At 39.9% G+C, this 23218-nt stretch overlaps 1 protein-coding gene and 1 pseudogene across 2 annotated transcripts in view; both read right to left on the reverse strand.

The window, feature by feature from the left end:
* STMND1 (stathmin domain containing 1) overlaps window positions 1-23218 on the reverse strand; it is a gene marked incomplete at both ends in the record, with an annotated part of 32088 nt that overhangs the window by 8137 nt on the left and 733 nt on the right. Inside the window, 3 exon segments of the mRNA XM_079712694.1 lie at window positions 6119-6257; window positions 11483-11578; window positions 11581-11662. Coding sequence (XP_079568820.1) covers window positions 6119-6257; window positions 11483-11578; window positions 11581-11662 — 317 coding nt within the window.
* Window positions 15343-16629, reverse strand: LOC307058682 (actin-like protein 6A; annotated as a pseudogene). Its single transcript has one exon. The product of its transcript is annotated as an actin-like protein 6A (transcript).

Consider the following 23218-nt stretch of genomic DNA (forward strand, 5'->3'; position numbering starts at 1 on the left):
ATCACACACCCCCACACCCCCACCGCTTTCCCGTTGGTGTCGATACATTTGTTCTCTACATCCATGTCTCAATTTCTGCTCTGCAAACCAGTTCATCTGTACCATTTTTCTAGGTTCCACATATATGCGTTAATATATGATATTTGTTTTTCTCTTTCTGACTTACTTCGCTCTGTACGACAGTCTCTAGATTCATCCATGTCCCTACAAATAACTCAATTTCATTCCTTTTTACAGCTGAGTAATATTCCATTGTATATATGTATCACATCTTCTTTATCCATTCGTCTGTCGATGGGCATTTAGGTTGCTTCCATGACCTGGCTATTCTAAATACTGTTGCAATGAATATTGGGGCACATGTGTCTTTTTTTTTTTTTTTTTTTTTTTTTTGCGGTACGCAGGCTTCTCACTGTTGTGGCCTCTCCCATTGTGGAGCACAGGCTCCGGACGCACAGCCTCAGTGGCCATGGCTCACAGGCCTAGCCGCTCCGCAGCATGTGGGATCTTCCCGGACCGGGGCACGAACCCATGTCCCCTGCATTGGCAGGCAGACTCTCAACCACTGTGCCACCAGGGAAGCCCCACATGTGTCTTTTTGAAGTATGGTTTTCTCTGGGTATATGCCCAGCAGTGGGATTCCTGGGTCATATAGTAATTCTATTTTTAGTTTTTTAAGGAACCTCCATACTGTTCTCCATAGTGGCTGTATCAATTTACATTCCCACCAACAGTGCAAGAGGGTTCCCTTTGCTCCACACCCTCTCCAGCATTTGCTGTTTGCAGATTTTCGGATGATGCCCATTCTAACTGGTGTGAGGTGATACCTCATTGTAGTTTTGATTTGTATTTCTCTAATAATTAGTGATGTTGAGCAGCTTTTCATGTGCTTCTTGGCCATCTGTATGTCTTCTTTGGAGAAATGTCTATTTAGGTCTTCTGCCCATTTTTGGATTGGGTAGTTTTTTAATAAAAAACTTTTCATCTGTAATTTCTTTCATCAGTGTCTTATAGTTTTCTGCAGTACAGGTCTTTTACCTCCCTAGGTAGGTTTATTCCTAGGTATTTTATTCTTCTTGTTGCAATGGTAAATGGGAGCGTTTCCTTAATTTCTCTTTCAGGTTTTTCATCGTTAGGGTATAGGAATGCAAGAGATTTCTGTGCATTAATTTTGTATCCTGCAACTTTACCAAATTCATTGATTAGCTCTAGTAGTTTTCTGGTGGCATCTTTAGGATTCTCTATGCATACTATCCTGTCATCTGCAAACAGTGACAGTTTTACTTCTTCTGTTCCAATTTGTATTCCTTTTATTTCTTTTTCTTCTCTGATTGCTGTGGCTAGGACTTCCAAAACTATGTTGAATAACAGTGGTGAGAGTGGACATCCTTGTCTTGTTCCTGATCTTAGAAGAAATGCTTTCAGTTTTTCACCATTGAGAATGATGTTTGCTGTGGGTTTGTCGCATATGGCCTTTATTATGTTGCGGTAGGTTCCCTCTATGCCCACTTTCTGGAGAGTTTTTATCATATACGGGTGTTGAATTTTGTCAAAAGCTTTTTCTGCATCTATTGAGATGATTGTATGGTTTTTATTCTTCAGTTTGTTAATATGGTGGATCACATTGATTGATTTGCGTATACTGAAGAATCCTTGCATCCCTGGGATAAATCCCACTTGATCATGGTGTATAATCCTTTTAATGTGTTGTTGGATTCTGTTTGCTAGCATTTTGTTGAGGATTTTTGCATCTATGTTCATCAGTGATATTGGTCTGTAATTTTCTTTTTTCATAGAATCTTCATCTGGTTTTGGTATCAGGGTGATGATGGCCTCATAGAATGAATTTGGGAGTGTTCCTCCCTCTGCTATATTTTGGAAGAGTTTGAGAAGGATGGGTGTTAGCTCCTCTCTAAATGTTTGATAGAATTCACCTGTGAAGCCATCTGGTCCTGCACTTCTGTTTGTTGGAAGATTTTTAATCACAGTTTCAATTTCATTACTTGTGATTGGTCTGTTCATATTTTCTATTTCTTCCTGGTTCAGTCTTGGAGGGTTATATCTTTCTAAGAATTTGTCCATTTCTTCCAGGTTGTCCATTTTATTGGCATAGAGTTGCTTATAGTAGTCTCTTAGGATGCTTTGTATTTCTGTAGTGTCTGTTGTAACTTCTCCTTTTTCATTTCTAATTTTATTGATTTGAGTCCTCTCCCTCATTTTCTTGATGAGTTTGGTTAACGGTTTATCAATTATTTTTATCTTCTTAAAGAACCAGCTTTTAGTTTTACTGATCTTTGCTATTATTTTCTTTGTTTCTATTTCATTTATTTCTGCTCTGATTTTGATGATTTTTTTCCTTCTGCTAACTTTGGGTTTTGTTTGTTCTTCTTTCTCTAGTTCCTTTAGGTGTAAGGTTAGATTGTTTATTTGAGATTTTTCTTGTTTCCTGAAGTAGGCTTGTATTGCTATAAACTGCCCTCTTAGAACTGCTTTTGCTGCATCCCATGCATTTTGGATCGTCGTATTTTCATTGTCATTTGTCTCTAGGTATTTTTTGATTTCCTCTTTGATTTCTTCAGTGATCTCTTGGTTATTTACTAACGTATTGTTTAGCCTCCATGTGTTTGTGTTTTTTACGTTTTTTTTTCCCTGTAATTGATTTCTAATCTCATAGCATTGTGGTCAGAAAAGATGCTTGATATGATTTCAATTTTCTTAAATTTACTGAGGCTTGATTTGTGACCCAAGATGTGATCTATCCTGGAGAATGTTCCGTGCGCACTTGAGAAGAAAGTGTAATCCGCTGTTTTTGGATGGAATGTTCTATAAATATCTATTTAATCTATCTGCTCTATTGTGTCATTTAAAGCTTGTGCTTCCTTATTAATTTTCTCTTTGGGTGATCTGTCCATTGGTGTAAGTGAGATGTTAAAGTCCCCCACTATTACTGTGTTACTGTCGATTTCCTCTTTTAAAGCTGTTAGCAGTTGCCTTATGTATTGAGGTGCTCCTATGTTGGGTGCATATATATTTATAATTGCCACATCTTCTTCTTGGATTGATCCCTTGATTATTATGTAGTGTCCTTCCTTGTCTCTTGTAACAATCTTTATTTTAAAGTCTATTTTATCTGATATGAGTATTGCTACTCCAGCTTTCTTTTGATTTCCATTTGCATGGAATATCTTTTTCCAACCCCTCACTTTCAGTCTGTATGTGTCCCTACGTCTGAAGTGGGTCTCTTGTAGACAGCATACAGATGGGTCTTGTTTTTGTATCCATTCAGCGAGCCTGTGTCTTTTGGTTGGAGCATTTAATCCATTCACGTTTATGGTAATTATCAATATGTATGTTCCTATGACCATTTTCTTAATTGTCTGGGTTTGTTTTTGTAGGTCCTTTTCTTCTCTTGTGTTTCCTACTTAGAGAAGTTCCTTTAGCATTTGTTGTAGAGCTGGTTTGATGGTGCTGAATTCTCTTAACTTTTGCTTGTCTGTAAAGCTTTTGATTTCTCCATCAAATGTGAATGAGATCCTTGCCGGGTAGAGTGATCTTGGATGTAGGTTCTTCCCTTTCATCACCTTAAATATGTCATGCCACTCCCTTCTGGCTTGTAGAGGTTGTGCTGAGAAATCAACTGTTAACCTTATGGGAGTTCCCTTGTATGTTGTCATTTTTCCCTTGCTGCTTTCAATAATTTTTCTTTGTCTTTAATTTTTGCCAATTTGATTACTATGTGTCTCAGTGTGTTTCTCCTTGTGTTTATCCTGTATGGGACTCTCTGTGCTTCCTGGACTTGGGTGGCTATTTCCTTTCCCATGTGAGGGAAGTTTTCGACTATAATCTCTTCAAATATTTTCTTGGTCCTTTCTCTCTCTCTTCTCCTTCTGGGACCCCATAATGCGAATGTTGTTGCGTTTAATGCTGTCCCAGATGTCTCTTAAGCTGTCTTCATTTCTTTTCATTCTTTTTTCTTTATTCTGTTCCGCAGCAGTGAATTCCACCATTCTGTCTTCCAGGTCACTTATCTGTTCTTCTGCCTCAGTTATTCTGCTATTGATTCCTTCTAGTGTAGTTTTCATTTCAGTTATTGTATTGTTCATCTCTGTTTGTTTATTCTTTAATTCTTCTAGGTCTTTGTTAAACATTTCTTGCATCTTCTCAATCTTTGCCTGCATTCTTTTTCCGAGGTCCTGGATCATCTTCACTATCATTATTCTGAATTCTTTTTCTGGAAGGCTGCCTATCTCGACCTCATTTAGTTGTTTTTCTGGGGTTGTACCTTGTTCCTTCATCTGGTACATACCCCTCTGCCTTTTCATATTGTCTATCTTTCTGTGAATGTGGTTTTTATTCCACAGGCTGTAGGATTGTAGTTCTTCTTGCTTCTGCTCTCTGACCTCTGGTGGATGAGGCTATCTAAGAGGCTTGAGACTCCTGTCTTTTCTTTTTTAATACATTTTTAAATTTATTTATTTAATTTATTTGGCTGCATAGGGTCTTCGTTGCTGCAGGCAGGCTTTCTCTTGTTGTGGTGAGCAGGGGCTACTCTTTGTTGCAGTGAGCAGGCTTCTCATTGCAGTGGCTTCTCTTGTTGCAGAGCACAGGCTCTAGGTGCGCAGGCTCAGCAGTTGTGGCTCACGGGCTTAGTAGCTCCGAGGTGTGTGGGATCTTCCTGGAACACGGATTGAACCCATGTCCCCTGCATTGGCAGGTGGATTCTTAACCACTGCGCCACCAGGGAAGTCCCTGTCTTTTCTTTTTGACCCACCTTTTATTTTCTGACCCCCAGTGATTCACCTACAGCAAGAAAAAAAATCTCTCCTTGTCCCTTCCATATTAAAGATTCATCATTGTTTTAGTACTTTTAAGTAAGATAAGGTACTCGAAAATGCCTTGCATCCTGATAGCTAGCCTTGTGCAAATGTAAATTGTCATTATGTTGCTATCAGTTTTTCCATTATGTGGTCCATTTTTACCTTCCCCTTCCCCCCAGTTCCTCTTATTATTGGCAGCCTGATAATATCATTCATAAGGCTTAACAAACTTCTTTCCTTGCCAAATACTTTCTGCAGTACTTATTTTTCCTTCTTCAAAAGAAAATGCCACTTTGGCTTTTATCTATGAGTTCTCAGCAAGTCCCACACACAGAGAAGGAAATTACCTTTATTGAAACACTAAGTGACTTGGTCTAGGTGCAAACTTGATTTCACTAATGAATCTTTTTATTCCCTATTGTTTTCTCTACAACACAGGGGACTGGGCACCACTGAGGTGCCTTTGATATAATTTCTGGTCTTAATTTCCATCACTTCTGTTTCTTTCTTTTCTTTCCTATTCATTTTCCCTTAAGCCTCTTTTCTGTGTTATTTCTTCTTTTTATCTTCTTTCCTCTGTCTATGCTTTAGGATTACCGGTGCTGCTGGCAAACAGTGGCTTAAAAAGAAACCCAAACCAATGAGAACTAAACAAAACAAACAGCAAATCTGCCATCTTCTTCATAGGTTTACAAAGAAGTTATTAAAAAGTCAAGAACTCAAGACTTTGGCCACAACAAGTTAAAATCAAGCTACAAATAATGCTCACACTACAGAAAAACAATGATAGATCAGTCAAGATGAATCAACAAAGAAAATTAAGGGTATAACAATATTTATCATTGTATTTATTACCTCATGGTTGACCTCAGGATGTGTATATAAATGTATCTATTTTAGCTTTGACATTTAGGCCTATTTTCTTATTGGATAAGTCAGGGTTCAGTTTTATATTCACATGCCTAGTACATAGGCAATGTTTAATAAAAACTGCTGGAAGAATGAAGGCATTTTATTCAGTGGGGCTTATCATGTCTCAAATTTGGTAAAACCCAAGATATGTTTCATTGGATTCATTAATCATTAACGATCAGGCAATTCCTGAATCCGTAGAGAAGGATGGTGTGCAGAGGGGTGAGGAGTTTATGGGAGAAAAAACTGGCTTAGATAAATGCCGTAATCTGTACTGTGACACTAAGATGCATATTGGTGGAAAAAATAACTCGTGATCAGTCATATTCTGTTGCTATTTTAACTATAAGCTACTGTTAATTACAAAATTACTTGCCGTGACATCATACGATTCTCCATTTCTAAATACTCTGCTGTGGCTTTGTATTATTCCTTGAACAATTAACTCCTCTAGGATGTCTGATGACTTTTGTTGCTCTCGATTCTCTAAGTGTTGGGGTTTATGGATTAATCCACTGATCACTAGGTCTTCCAAAGGAAAAGAAAAAAGAAGAAAAGAAAAAAGAAATTTAAGCACGAAGATTTTATCAATCAAATGCTAAATACATGCCTTATAAATCATGCTAATTAACTCTTAGTCTCAACACTTGTACTTAAGAATCTGTTTCTACTACAAATCTTTATAATCCTTTGAACTTCAAATCCTTAATGTTCTTACAGAGGATACACATCAACATAATATACTGTTTACTTAGCAGGTCGAATATTAACATAACAAAAAGTCTTTCTTGTGCTGCTATGTACTACTTTTTTGTTTTAACAACACTTACACACTTGGGTACGATTACACAGGTTCTGTGCAGTAATTATGATGCTAAACCATAGCCACGAATGAGATAGTCTTTCAGTGACTCTGAGTTGCAGTTTGGTTTCTATGCTTTGTATACAAAGGATAAACAGCGTGATGTTGCCAAGAGACTTCTAGTTCTGCAACCCTGAGTTTACAATTACGCCATCTGCTAAATCTACATAAGTAAAAGCATGCCTTTTTGAAAAGAGTCTTTGAACCAAATCAGAATTGGAGTCGAGTGGTAGCTAAATTTTTATTCTAAAAATGGCACTGAAATAGTTTATAGGGGAGCACTAATGAGAGAGACCGTTCCCATTACAAATCACCCAATTATATAAATAAGCAAGCAAGCATCTGTTTTTACAACCTCATAAAATAAAGGTGCAATGAGGGGTCCTCAGAAATGAGCTCTCTTCTATTTTAAGAAGTTCATTTCATCCAGTGGATGGAATCTTTTTATGAAAATTTCTAAACCCACTGGTTAACAAAGATAGTTTTCATGAATTTGTAATGGGAAGACAGGAAAAACACACACGCGCACACACACACACAAACCAGATGTCTCTCACTTCAGAATATTAACCTTCCTGGTATCAGAGACTTCTCTAATTGCCCAGTGCAATTAACTCCAACGAATTTCCTATAGTCTTATCACCTTTCCAGTGCTACGTCTTCCACTCATACACGTGTTTGAACTAGAGTCAGTTCTCATTTGAAAGTGTTCTGTACAGATTCTGGTACAGAGTAGTAAAGCATGGGTTTCAAGGAGGTAAACTAGAAACTAAAAGAACAGAAAAAAATCAATAAAGAAGAGGTGAATCCTCTTCAAGGAATTAGAATGATTTTTTGGTTAGAAGGTGGGCTTATCTGCAAGGGTCAAAATAATAATAATAATGACCCTTTATTGAGCACTCATGTGCCCGGCACTATATTAAGTACTTTATGTTCTTTGTAAGATCTAATTCAAACATAGATTCTGTGACAGAGGTGTTCGTATCTCTATTTTATACATAAACTATATGAGAGAGGCTAATTAACTTGCTCAAGGTGACACAAGCAGTAAGTGAATTAACTAGGATTTGAATCCAAGTCTATTTGACATTAGCATCCACGCTCTTCACCACCTCACTGTACTCCTTCCCAAATAGGTTATGTATCAGTAAATGGCTCCCACTGGTCATGGTCCACTTCTCTCTCAGGATGTTCTTAAAAAGAATGTCATCATTGACATCTGTCACTACCATAATAGAAATATTTTAACCATTTCTATCCATTCTTTTCTGAGTCTACCAAAGTACTTGGCTTGACATTTACAGTAGCTCACTTATACAGAAATCCCTGGACTACATCAGTCATTTCAACTAATATTCATGATTTCTTGGGACACTGAAGACTATTGGGGGAATGTTTAAAAATAACATTGGGCGGGCTTCCCTGGTGGTGCAGTGGTTGGGAGTCCGCCTGCTGATGCAGGGGATGCAGGTTCGTGCCCCGGTCCAGGAGGATCCCACGTGCCGCGGAGCGGCTGGGCCCGTGAGCCATGGCCGCTGGGCCTGCGCGTCCGGAGCCTGTGCTCCGCAACGGGAGAGGCCACAGCAGTGAGAGGCCCATGTACCGCAAAAAAATAAAAATAAAAATAACATCGTGCTTCTTTCTGATTATAAAAGAAATACGTGGTTATCAGAGTAAATTTGGAATATATAAAAAAGAGTAAAGAGGAAAATTAAAATGTCCATACTCTTACCTTTCAGAGGTTGCCAGTTAACATATGAAATTTAATTTTTATAAATTTGACATCATACTGAACATCCAGTTTTATTTCTTATGTAGTTAATATTTACAGTAGCATCAGTTCATGCCATTAGAAATTTCATAAGCATAAGTGTAAAAAGTGAAATTATGCAAGAAAACATGGGTGGCTTTGTCTTTAATCTTGGTGTAGAGAAAGGCTTTCTAGCTATGTCTCAAAATCTAGATTCAATGAAAGAAAGATTGATAACTTTTACTACATTAAAAAAACCCTTCAGAATGGCAAAAAAAAACCCCAAAACCCACAGTAAAAGTCAAAAATAGGTATCACGTACCTCCTGATTTGATGTACTAAGCAGGATACAGTATCATTTTTGGTATTCTTGCTAAAAATGTATATTCTGAACCTAATCATGAGGAAATATCAGACAAACCCAAACTGAGGAATGTTCTACAAAGTAAGTGGCTTATATCTCCAAATATATCAAGGTTTTAGAAGACAAAAAAAGCCAAGGAATTGTTCCGGATTAAAAGAAACTGAAGTCACATGACAACTACATTAAACGTGTGATTCTGCATTAGATCTTGAACCAGAAATTTATTTCTAAAGGACATTTGTGAGACAACTGACAAAATTTGAATAGGTGAGATAACAGTACTGCATCAGTGGTAATTGTCTGATCTGGATCCTTGTACTGCGATTTTGCAAAGAATGTTCTTGTTTTTAGGTAATGCACACTGATATATTTAAGAGTAAAGTATCACGATGTCTGTGACTTACTCTCAGAAAAAATATAGATGTATATGGGAGAAGGGGGGAGAGGGAAGAGGGAGGGAGGGAAGAGAGGGGACAGTGATAACACAAATGTGGTACGACATTAACTTTGGGGGAATCTGGGTGAAAGAATACAGGCATTCTTTGTTTTGGACAACGTTTCTTATCTGAAACTTCTCAAACTCAGAAGTTTTGTTTGTTTGTTTGTTTTGTTTTCTTTGTTTTTGTTTTTGGCCGTGCCATGCAGCTTGTGGGATCTTAGTTCCCCGACCAAGGATTGAACCCGGCCCCTCGGCAGTGAGCGTTCAGAGTCCTAACCACTGGAACACCAGGGAATTCCACAGAAGTGTTAGTTTGTTTTGTTTTCTTACTAAAAGGAAATACTTGGGAAATGTTAGTGTGAAAGTTGAAATTAAAAAAAAAATTTTATTGAAGTATAGCTGATTTACAATGTTGTGTGAACCTTGAAATTTTTTTTTTTTTTTTTTTTGCGGTACAAGGGCCTCCCACTGTTGTGTCCTCTCCCGATGCGGGGCACAGGCTCCGGACACACAGGCTCAGTGGCCATGGCTCACGGGCCCAGCCGCTCCACGGCATGTGGGATCCCCCGGACCGGGGCACGAACCCATGTCCCCTGCACCGGCAGGCAGACTCCCAACCACTGCACCACCAGGGAAGCCCAACCTTGAAATTTTTAACAAATATACTCTGTGGCTGTGAAGAGCAGGGATGGAGAGAGGAGACAGAGAGGAAACTGGGTAGAGAACAAATAGAAAGCTCAGGGTACTGGTTCTTATTCATCCTGTGGGAAGAGCTTTCCTGAAAACGAATTTACACTACATTTTGAAAACACCTGCTTTGGTGGTTCAGTCCCTCCCGCGCTGGTCTCTCTTAGCACCATCCTGCTTACCTGGGGCCCTCCCTCCCCATACTGCTTTCAGCGGTGTACAGATGGCAGGACTGCCTGTCCGAGGGCACCCCTGTCCTCCTAACAATCTCTAGTCTGTTAACACATGGATATTGAGCATTCGTGTTGCAGTCTCGGAGGGATTCTCATCAACAGAATCATCAGAGAGAAAAAATACATGTGCTGGCCCAACCCAGAGGTAGAGGAAGGGGCCATCCCTGCCCTGCATCCGCCATCTCCTCCTTTATCCTCAGAGGTCATGCTACACCCTATCAGAAGCACAAGACGAGGGCAAATGTGAAATTTGTGATGGACCTAGAGAATATTATGCTTAGTGAAATAAGTCAGACAGAGAAAGAAATATACTGTATGATATCACTTATATGTGGAATCTAAAAAGTAACACAAACAAATGCATTATGCAAAACAGAAACAGACTCACAGGTATAGAAAACCCACTAGTGGTTACCGAAGGGGAGAGTAAAGAGGGGAAGGGCAAGATAGGGGTAGGTGACGAAGAGATACAAACTACTATGTATAAAATAGATAAACAACAAGGACATATTTTATAGCCCAGGGAATTACAGCCATTACCCTGTAATTACTTTTAATGGAGTATAATCTGTAAAAATACTGAATCTCTATGCTGTACTCCTAAAAACTAACATAATATTGTAAATCAACTATACTTCAACTTAAAAAATAAATAAAAAGCGTATTAAAAAAGGAAATTTGTCATAACCCGAGTTGCCACAAAAGTCCAGGAAAAAGAATCTTACTTACTATCCAATCTATTTTCCAACTCTAACTGGTCCCTAGGGAAGAAACTACAGCAATGAGGAAGGAAATGAAAGCCTCCCCCTACCCCAAATAAGTCTTCCTTGAAGTCTGTTAAGTTCAATTTGTTTCAAAGGCTGATGAAACAGAAACAAGAGCTCTTAACAACAGAAGGGTAACTCAAGTAAAGTGAAAACATACCACAGGAAAAACCACAAATAGTTTCTAAAGAACACACCAGGTCAACATCACATCTTTCATGTTTTTGAAAGATATTTTTATTGTACATTTGCTTATAACTTTGAATGGGGAGAGACAAGAGAAAAAGTTTGATGTAGATTTTTACTTATTTTTCAAATGTAGAACTTTGCCTTGGAAAGATGTTAACATAGTGGAGGTTTTGAGGAATTTAACTAAAGCCTGTGCAACTAGTATTCCCAAGGCCTTATCCCAACCACCAATAAAGGCTCTTAGTTTAAAAAAAGATAGTTTTAATTATGTCATCAACAAGAAGATTAATGGTTAGTATTACTTACTCACCTAATGAAGGCCTAAGGCTATGTCTTGGAGATGGGACGTTGACATGTGAAGCACTGCCTGGCTCACAAAGCTGTGATAAGTCACCAAACACACATTATAAAATATATTCAGAGAAACAGTATTTTATATAGATCAACATGAACAGGGGCTGTTACCTGAATTTATTCTTCCGTTTCTTTCACTAGGAAATGGGGAACTTTCTGGAATGGTTCCAGGTAAGCTTCCCAACTGGGCCTGCTTCTCCAGCTTCCAGGGCTGCCCACATTATCCTTGGGCAGCGTAGCTTCAATCTGGGGTCTGAAATTCTCCCCGGAATGAGCCGCACCGACGTCAGCCTGTGAAAAGGGAACGGCTTTGTAAGAGTCAAGATTTCTTAAAAAATGGTTTCTTGGAAAATGAAAATGCCACACGGTCTGCTTTGTGAATAGCTGAGTAGTACCCAGCACCCTGTCAATGTGACCTTATGTGGCAAAAGGGACTTTCTTTGCAGGTGTGATTAAATTAAGGACCTTGTGATAGCAGGAGTATCCCAGGTTATCCAGGTGGGCTCTGAATGTAACCACAGGTGTCCTTAGAAGAGGGAGGCAGAGGAAGATTTGATCACAGAGAAGGAGATGGTGATGCGACGTCAGAAGCACAGACACAGTTGGAGATGCTGCAGTACCAGCAATGAAGATGCAGGAAGGGCCACCAGCCGAGGAAGCTGGAAAAATCGAGGAAAAAGATTCTCTCTTCAGAGCCTTTGAAAGGAACCAGCCCTGCAAACATCTTGACTTTAGCCCAGTGGAACCAATTTTGGACTTCTGACCTCCAGAACTGTGAGGGAACAAAATTGTGTTGTTTGAAGCCACTAAACTTACATTAATTTGTTACAGCAGCAGTAGGAATCTAACACAGTGACTAATAGGAATCTACCAGGTACAAGCTATTATGCTGAGTATTCTGGAGGATACCAAGATGAACAAGTTTAATCATCAATGTGAAAAGCAAAGATACTGCTATGTATAAAGCCTTTTTATTTTTTTTTTAACATCTTTATTGGAGTATAACTGCTTTACAATGGTGTGTTAGTTTCTGCTTTATAACAAAGTGGATCAGCTATACATGTACATATATCCCCATATCCTCTCCCTCTTGCGTCTCCCTCCCTCCCACCCTCCCTATCCCACCCCTTTAGGTGGTCACAAAGCACAGAGCTGATCTCCCTGTGCTATGCAGTTGCTTCCCACTAGCTATCTATTTTACATCTGGTAGTGCATATATGTCCATGCCACTCTCTCACTTCGTCCCAGCTTACCCTTCCCCCTCCCCGTGTCCTCAAGTCCATTCTCTACATCTGTGTCTTTATTCCTGTCCTGCCCTTAGGTTCTTCAGAACCATTTTTTCCCCCTAGATTCCATATATATGTGTCAGCATACGGTATTTGTTTTGCTCTTTCTGACTTACTTCACTCTGTATGACAGACTCTGGGTCCATCCACCTCACTACAAATAACTCAATTTCGTAAAAGCCTTTTTAAAAATGAAACTACCATTATTGTTTTTGTTCCAATCAAACACTAATCTAGGCTTTGCTGTTATGGTATTTGGTAGATGTGGTTAACATCTACAATTAGTTGACTATAAGTAAAGGAGATGATCCTCAAATAACCTGGGTGGGCCTCATCCAATCAGTTGAAGGCCTTAAGAGTAGAACCGAGGTTTCTCTGAGGGAGAAAGAATTCTGTAGATGCAGCTTCAGCTCCAGCCTAGCTTTCTGGACCACCTATTCTATTGTGTGGGTGTTGGACTTGCTTTGCCAGCCCTTATAATTGCATAAGCCAATTCCTTATAATACATCTATTTATCTATCTGTTCATCCATCCTACTGGTTCTGATTCTTTGGTAAAACCCTGACTGATATAGAAACACAGTAGAAAATAAGAAAGACCATTCCCTAGACAGAAGCATTATTGACATCTTAGTATATAACTTCCCAAATATGTTTGATTATATAACTATAATCTTTAAAAATAAATTGGAATTGGCCAGTAAGCATATGAAAAGATGTTCAATATCATTGGTCATTAGGGAGATGTAAATCAAAACCACAATGAGATATCACTTCACACACACTAAGATGACTATCATGAAAAAGACACATCATAAGAAGTGTTGTCAAGGATGTGGAAAAACTGGAACCCTTGTACATTGCCGTGGGAATGTAAAATGGTGCAGCCACTTTGGAAAATGATTTAAGAGTTCCTCAAAAATTTCCTCTTAACATAGAGTTACCAGATGACCCAGAAATTCCACCCCTAAGTATACACCCAAGCAAAATGAAAACGTCTGTTCATACACAATCTTGCACACAAATGTTCATAGTTATTATTCAAATATATAAAAAGTGGAAACAACCCAAATGTCCAGCAACTGATGACCAGATAAATTAAATGTGCCCTATCCATACCAAGGAATATTATTTGGCAATAAAAAGCAATGAAGCTTTTTATTGACTTACGTGTATCAGTAGATACACGCTACAATACAGGTGACACCTGACATTATACTAAGTGAAAGAAGCCAGTAACAAAGATCATTCCATATACATGACATGTTCAGAAGAGGCAGATTAATAGAAACAGAAGGCGGATTTAGTGGTTTCTCAGGAAATGCCTGTTGGCTGCCAATGGAGAGTGGTTCCTTTTAGGGGGACAAAAGTGTCCCGAAATTAGCTTGTGGTGATGGTTGTGAATTGTGCATTTTAATGGATGAATTGTATCAATATATGTGGATTACATTTCAATAAAGCTGTTTAAAAAACAAAAGAAATCAGATTATATATTAAGTGATATATTGCATTTCTGTAAACTTTTTTTTTCTATTAACTATTATATATCAGAGACATTTATCTATGTCAATACGTATAGGTCTATCTCATTCTATTTAATGGTGAGAGTAGTTGTTTATTTGACGATTGCATTGCAGTCCATTATGTAACTAAACCACCTACTGAAGGACATCTAGGTTTCTAACTTCTCGATATAATAAACAGAACTGGTATAATATCTGTGCATATACATCAGTGTGAACTCACCCAATCCTTCCATGAGAATAAATTCCTAGATGTAGACCTGCTGAGTTGGAGGACATACACACTTGATATTAATATGTGTTTCCAGAGGGCCTTCTATAAATCCTGCACTGACTTACAATCCCACCTTCTCCTTTTAAGGATGTCTATGTCTCCATACCACAGTTTCACTGCTTGTAAATAGGCTGAAACATGGCATAAAAGGGGCTTATAGGTGATTTAGTAAACCACCAACTCCAAAATGCTGGTCCATGTCAAATTTTTCATAATTCCACAGTAAAAGAAGGAAAATATAAGGAGTCTTTCAGAAAGCTAAATTAATTTGATTTAAAGAACTGTCATTTATTTTGAAAGGAAGTAAATTAATATGTTCAGAAAAACTTTTCTTTCCCACTCCTCATTCAATGGAAGTCAAGGCCTCTAGTAGATGTTATCAGCCAACTTCTTCTCCATCTAAGACACACTTACCAGAGGAATCCTCTATAGTATCCCTAGAAGAGGCAAGAACATAAGCATCTACTACAGACTATTGTCTTCTAGCTATTTTCGGGGGGGGGGGGGCTAGTAATTTTTATTTAATTTTAAAAGCTTAAGGTAAAAAATATAGGCAGTAAGTTTTACTAGTCAATAAAAAGCAATTCTACCAACCCAGTGGTAATATACTAAACGGAGTTGGAAAGCATTTTACTGAAAGCAAAATATTTAGAGAAAATAGACATTTATACAAAATTATAAAACGCTTATAATAAGAATAAGTGCATTTCAAGGAAAGCACAAACTTATTTTAATTTATAGAGCCAGTTAAAGCCTTAAAAAATTTAAGTGGAAACTGAAATATGCAAAAATGTATAAACATTCTACAAAAGATGGTTGTTCTTTTCCTGAGTATACTAAAGCTATGAAACATAAGGTGACATAGAAGGTAGAGGTTTGGGAACTCTTCTCAAGGGCATTTCCTTTCTACACACGGCTTCCCTCCTTCTTCATATTCTTGTTTGGAAATCCACATCTGCTGAAAGGTGCCCAAAGAAGCTAGAATGGAGCCACCGATCCATGAACTAAACCTCTGTTCCACTGTTGTATTATTCGCAATCAGTTTCAACCGCATACTTGGGGGTGTTTTCTGAGAGAGTTCTCTATTCAACCTGTCAGTAAAGCTCTGTATTAGCGTGTTTCCTCCTGCCACTATAACGCTGCCACAGAGACCCGGTCTGATATCAATATCGCACATTCCAACACTTGTAGTGACAACATGACTGACGCCCAGCATTGTATTTCCTGATAACCCCTTTACATTAGAAGGGTCAAATAATCCTTCAGGAATCTTTAACCATTCTGCTCCAAAATCACAGTTGTAGTCATTGGGGAATTCATAATGAACAGCTGGCGTCTGTGTGGCTACTTGTTTACCGTAAGTTGAATCTGATACTTGAAGTACTGAGCCTTGAAAATCCTGGATAACACAGTTACACATGTAATTGTGCCAAGACCTTGTAACCTGTGGCCACTTCTCTCTTCTTTTCCAGTTTGCTGGAGATCCTTCACAAACAGCTTCTTTTGGTGCAATCATATATGGAGCAATCAGTTCTATATCCATTTCTTGGAAGAGTTCTCTGCAGTGCATAGTAATACAGTCTCCAGCAAGAGGGGATTTTACAATGCCTTGCTGAAGGACATAGCCATCGTGAACTGGAACTGCAGTGGTATGAGTGGCTCCACTGTCCAAGATAAGCCCAGTAGAATGACCATTAGCAAATGCTGTCAAAACAGCAGTTTTGCAAAGGAAGAACGCAGGGATGTTGCAGTGTTCAAACATTAACTCTGTCAGTTTCTCTCTTTGCTCTGGTATTCCACGGTGCTTCTGACATGAGAACAGGATGCAGGCTGGCTTCTGATTTGACATGCATTTTGGAGGTATGAGCCAAAATAGCCTGGAAACTACCCCAATCTTCAACCATCCCATTTTTCAGTGGTGGAATGGCCTCTGTATTCTCCCTCGGAACACGCAGGGCATTAGTATCTATGTAATAGGTGGGACTGCCTTGTTTGCCTTTATCACCATCTATTTCCATCAATGTACTTCCATCACCTCTTTCTACACCAGACCAATAGCCGTAGGGAAATCCACCTTGGGAGAGTCCTCACCAGCATAACCAGCTTTCACAGTATAGGATCCAATGTCAAAAACAAGGGCTCCAACTTCATCTCCCCCGTACACCCCGCTGCTCATGGCTGCTCTCGATGTGACTCCTACGCTAAAGGCCACCCGGCGAAGTGACTGCAACAGCCGCGACTGCGGGTCCCGAAAAGCACTGGCCACCGACTCCCTTAACTTCCACCGCCACCCGCCTCAGGCAACAAAGCGGCGTCCACACCCTTCTAGCTATTTTTTAAATGTCTACTGATTTTACTATTTTGGCCCAAGGGGTGATCTTCTTCTCCTCTGAAACTTCAAAGGGCCTCAAGACTCCACCCTCCAACTCCCACTCTTTTCAGCACAGCCCTGTCACACGGATACACGTGTGTGTCTTGTTGGGGGTCACGAATGGTATCAACGAGAAAATGCCTGGATTGGGTCTTGATGAAATATGAGCTTCCAGTGGGGAAGGAGAAAAGGTCACTCTAGACACAGGAAAAAGTACACACAAAGATAGGGTGTGAAACAACACGGTGTGCCGAGGAACTTGATCTATTCCAGTTTAGCAGAAATAGACTGGGGTAGAAAGTGGTGGGTGCTGAGGTGGGAAAGTCTTTTGCGACAGGTAAAGACGTGTCATTTTATTTTGAAGGCAACGGGAATCTTTTGTAGGATTTTTACACATGGATGTAAAATAGAAGCATCAGGTATGATTTTTAGAAAACTCACCTTTGGGTTAGTGCAAATGGCAGGAGTAGAAGGAAGAACAGAGCGACCAGTTACGATGACTACAGTTGGCCACGTGGGATTGGATTACGCATGAACTAGGACCGTGGTAGTGAAAATGGGGGAAAGAGGTGGGCCCCGAAATATTAGAAAGGTGGATAACGGACCTCTCAGAGCTTCAGTTTAAAGGAGAGAGGTCCCTTCTGGCTCTAAATTATGACTCTAGGAACTAAACAGAAAACATTCCCTTCAGGAAAACAATAAAAAGCCAGGACACTGACATGAAACTCTTGGGACTTTCACAATAAAAATCATACCAATTTAAAAACCTAAGCACATTTGACCACTTTCTGGAAGCATTCCAAAGCTCCCTCAGAGGCTAAGGAGAAATCACCATAGCCAGGTTGTGGGTCCCTGTCACCCCCGGTTCTCAGAATTCAATTAGCGATTCTCACACGTTCGGAGGGAGACTCGCATCGCTTATCACCCTGTTTACAGAACATGATCACTCCAGCCAAACCAACATCAGTTCATTGTGTTGATGGTTAATTAGTTCTGTGGCTCAGAACTACATGGGAAAATACGAAAAACCAACCAACTGAACAAACAAGTAAGCAAATAAAAACTCAACAGATCTGTACTATGACTCAGCACAAGGAGAAAGTGTGAGAGGATCTACATGCTTTTCTCTTTCTCTCTCCATCTCTTTCTTCACAGACTCAGTTACTGCCCATGTAGCCCCTGAATGGTAAGCTGACCCAGGAAAAGAGTCTTTACATATTACATGCTATGTTAAATAACAATCATATCAGACAGGGCCTCCTTTTCCTTTGTTATACGAAATATATATAATATGAAATATATATACATACACATATATACACACACACACACACACACACACACACACATTTTATATAACAGCAAAAGGAGGCCATGTCTGATATTTATCTTTTAGGGGCTCACAGTTCACCCTGAAGGTAAAGATTATATCGTCCCTCTTTCCAAATGAACTATTAAAAACCAGTATATGGGCTTCCCTGGTGGCGCAGTGGTTGAGAGTCCGCCTGCCGATGCAGGGGATGCAGGTTCGTGCCCCGGTCTGGGAAGATCCCACATGCCGCGGAGCGGCTGGGCCCGTGAGCCATGGCCGCTGAGCCTGCGTGTCCGGAGCCTGTGCTCCTCAACGGGAGAGGCCACAACAGTGAGAGGCCCACGTACCACACACACAAAAAAAAACAAAAATAAAAAACAATATCTACAGTGATAGTAAGACAGTTATTTTGACGAGTTCACTTTGTTTCACAGATCCATCGTTTTCTGAACCTAGTAAAGCACTGAGTTACACACAGGGACTAATTTTGCCATTTAAGATTTCCCAGTGGAGATCCTGAAACAGGGAACTGATTTAACAACAACAATAAACAAAATGCCCATATTGGAACTGAGAGCAGACTTGAATGTTTTCAGTCTAACACGTGGCTTTTCACAAAGATAATCTGTCAACTACAAGTCAGAATAGATTTAAATGCCACAACCCTGAACAACCTCCCAATTGTTTCAACAAAGCAATTCATCCAGGCCTGAGCAAGGAACTTTCCCATTTATGCTTATTTAGATATGGTCTGCCTTCAAGCTCTGTCAGTGACCAAAACTTAAATTGTAGCCAATGAAACACAAGCTTCCAGCATAAAAGAACATACACCAGCCTTCAGTTTCCAGAGCAGAAATTTAAGGTTTTTCTCTTTTGCAAACTAAGAAGTCTTTCAAACATCTTATCTATGTGCAACACATTCTGGAAATTTTAACACCAAATTTCATAATCTAGACTTGAGAATAGACATAGTCCAAAGATGAGAGATATTTACAAATTAATTAGATCTATGCCTCACAGGGATATGGCATAGACAGTTTTCCTGGTCTACCTATGCGTGCAGTTTATATTTTCACACCAATAAGAAGTCTGTCTGCAATGGTACTGGGGGAAGGGGGTGGGGAGGTGGGTGGAAGGTTTTATTTTTTCCTTGAGATGAAGTTGTAGCAGAAGTACAGGTTCAATGTTTCCACATTTTGTATCAATTTCATTTTATGCTTCATTGTCTTAATAAAAATTGATAAATTTTAGAAAGAATTGAAAAACTGTGAATTCCAAGGTAACAGCTATGCATGGGAATTACCAGCATTCTGAAAAAGGTATTACTTTTAACTACAGAAAGATGTTTTGTTTGTTGGTTGGCTGGTTGGTCTGGCAGTATTATATGTTGTGTTCTAAAGCTTTGGGGAAACAAAGTTGCCAAACAGCTTGGAGGGAGGGAGTCATTTGTCAAGGCTCCCTGGAGCTGAAACCTTCTTAAATCAAATTATTGGCAGATGGGGCTTCCCTGGTGGCGCAGTGGTTGAGAATTTGCCTGCTAATGCAGGGGACACGGGTTCCAGACCTGGTCTGGGAAAATCCCACATGCCGCGGAGCAACTAGGCCCATGAGCCACAACTACTGAGCCTGCGTGTCTGGAGCCTGTGCTCTGCAACAAGAGAGGCCACGAAAGTGAGAGGCCCGCACGCCGCGATGAAGAGTGGCCCCCGCGTGCCACAACTAGAGAAAGCCCTTGCACAGAAACGAAGACGCAACACAGCCAAAACTAAAAATAAATAAATTAAAAGAAGGTCAACATTAAAAAAAAATTATTGGCAGATGCATTTTATAAATATATTTGTCTGTAGACATATAGGAAGAATTTTCTCATCAAATTTTGATTTTTTTCTAGTGTACTTCAAATAAATGTAATAATAAATAGCAACCCTCCAAAAACCAAACAGAAATATATATTCATATTTTAACATCTTTATTGGAGTATAACTGCTTTATAATGTGTATATATATATATATATTTTTTAATTGCACTTTAAAAGTTAGCCCCTTTTACTGACGACAAACAAGAATTTTCTTGTCAAAGTTTAGGGGAAAACTGTGAAGGATACTTAGAGATCATCTATTCCAATCTAGTCTCTCCCCTTTTATATTAAGCAAGAAGCTCTGAGTTAATCACATAGAAGAAGAGCATTTCTACAAATAAGAAAAGTTTCCCATGCTTTCCTTATTATGCATTATTTTATTACCATGTCCTCTTTCCACTTTAAGGGAGAGTGAACAGAAACTCTGGAGGCAGATCTCAAGAAGTTTGATTCAGAATATTTTGAAGTCGTGCCACTAAGAAACATAAATATTTCATGCAAGCAAACATGTTCATCTCATTTAAAAGACACTGCCGAACTAGTAAACTCTCAGCCCTATGCATTTATGAAGGTAGCAAAAAGTACTGTTCTGACAGCCTGAGAGTGTTTAATTAATAATCATACTTTTCCCAGATCAGATTTCCAAAGTCAAATGCTTGGGGTAGGGAAAGAGAGGTACAGACCTGAGTCCACTCTGAGTCTATTTTCAGGTTATTTTCGTATTAAATTTCCTCCTTGCTGACTGTCATTAGTCTAGTTATGCTACTAGGAGACAGGAAGATGCTAAGGAATTGAAGGAGCTGGGAGGGACATGCAGTCACCCAAGAAACAGGCGTTAATGTCTGCTCTGCACCAAGCACTGTAGCGAGCACTGGAGACACAAAGACAAAAAGCAGTTCTTTTCCTCAGTAATAGCTTAGGATGGGAGGCAAGCATGGAAACAAATAAGTACAATGAAATGTTCTGAAATATGATAGGAGAAGGTGTAAGGTCCACTCTGCCAGCATGGGGGCAGGGGCAGGGGGACTGCAAAGAGTGGTCTTGAGTCATATTGAAACCTGGGGGCATATGTGCCTGTGGTCCAGGAAGACAAAGAAGGAAAGGTCTGAAGGAAAGAGAACAGGTGCAAAGGAACAGAGGTAGCAACAGAATGGGGTTGGGGAACACGTGGTGAGGTCTGACCAGAATCGGAGGGAAAGGAGAGATGAAACTGGAGAATTTGACAGGCGTCAGCTCGAGAGTCGCTAGTAAGGCACGCTTAGAACTTAGGATTTTATCTCACATAAATCATGGTAATAATAGTGATTGTAATCATTAATATCAAGTGCTTATTCTGTGCCAAGCTTTGGTATGAGCACTTAATGTGAATTCAATTCATTTAATCCTCACAACTCTATAAAATAACTATTATTACCCTCATTTTACAGATAAGGAAACCAGGGCACAGAGAGGTCAAATGACTTAACCAAAGTCACACAACTAACAAGTGGTGAATCCAGAAATCAAACCTAGGTAGTCACATTCTTGACCATTGGTTGGTGGGTCTACCTAGTGGGTCACTGAATTTTTTTCAGCAGAGAACTGACATAATCAGATTTTATTTTAGAACGATCCCTCTGGAGGTCATGTGGAAGATTGGAGCTTCAGGGCAGGTGGAGGCTGGTCATGAAGGAAGCACCCAGGGAGACTAATTAGGAGTCTTGTACCAAAATCCAAGCAAGGAAATTCAGGAAGAAACCCAAACCCCTCCCAGGCCTTGAGATGCTTGGCCCAAAGGGACCTAGTGCATTTGACACTTGGAGAGGATTGCTTTTTAGCACTCCTTCTTCTCTATACAACAAAATTATTTTCAGTAATAACCATGAAATGGGACAAATGATAAATGGCCAGAAAACAAACTCAAATAGTGAAACTTTTCTTCTACTGAAGTCTTATATGTAATCAGGCCAGTAAAATAAATTTTAAAAGATCTTTGCACAAAAAAGGAAAAGCAAAATGGATTAGTACTTTAAAATCACATTATTTTTTGGAAAAGGAGAGGGAAAAACAGCATTCTTAATGTTACTCCACAGCAGTGATGAATAATAACAAAGATGACCAAATTGCTCCCAAGAAACCCATAAATCTATTAGGGAGAAGCAGCTTTAAACAAACATTTACCACGTGATAAGGGAGCACCAGAGTATTTGGGCAGTGGTGCTTGGGCTCAGCGCAGACAGGAGAAGTAGGATTTCACGAGGTGGACGGGAAATGGGGCCCAGGAAGGCATTCCAGGAAGACGGAATGGCATGGGGAAAGGCATGGAGCGTGAGGAAGCCTGGAGGAACTGAGCACTGCAGGTTCTTGGCTTGGCAGGCCTGAGGGTCCACGAATGAGAGCGCCTGGGGATCAGAGGATGACATTACAGAGACCGGTAGGACCAAATGTAAACTTGTGCACACTGCGGGGAATTTTTTTCTTAGCAAGATAGCCTGGTTAGGGTGGTGATGGGAGAGGCAGAAAGACCCAATAATAGGTAATGGGGCCCTAAAGGCAGACAGTGGCGGTTGGATTGGAAAGCAGAAAACAATGTTGAGATGGGCGGGCATCTGGGGACAGGCATCCCCCAGGGCACCAGGGACTAAGCCTGAGTCCCAGCCTTTAGCTGCCTCTGGTTTGTTTTTGATGGACTCACACACAGTAGGTGCTGTAACTGATACTGAAGAATATCTTGCCCATCACCTGCTGAGAGAAAGTGTGTGCTCTTTAAACTGTAGTTCCAAAAATGCGCTTCAGGAGGGGTGACCTTAAGTCTTGGTTTGAGGCAGACAGTATGGGCTTATATCAGACTGTCTGGGCAAAGTTATTAATAGGGTTCCCTTCCATCCTTAAGAGTATTCTGCTTTGGATGATAAATTATATGGTAACACTGTCTTTGGGTAACCGCTCCGGAAGGAACCTTTGTGGGTTCCTAGTTCTGTTTGTGGAATCTCACCCCGGTGGTGAGGATGTAAAGAATCATGGACCGCATTTCCGCCTCCCCCAGCCCATCCCTCCAAACGCTACCCTAGAAAAAAGGGCCTATTCTTTTCTCCAGAAGAATTACGGAAGATGCAACCTTGAGGGAGAGTGGGCAGAGTCCTGGGACGAGACTCTTGACAATTAGGCTCTATCTCCAGCTCTGCCCCCAAAGGAGCTGTGGAGCCTCGAGCAAGTCGTCCACCTCTCTGGGCTTCTAGATCCT

This window comes from Hyperoodon ampullatus (genome assembly GCF_949752795.1).
Source record: "Hyperoodon ampullatus genome assembly, chromosome: 10".
In the NCBI taxonomy this organism is placed as follows: domain Eukaryota; kingdom Metazoa; phylum Chordata; class Mammalia; order Artiodactyla; family Ziphiidae; genus Hyperoodon; species Hyperoodon ampullatus.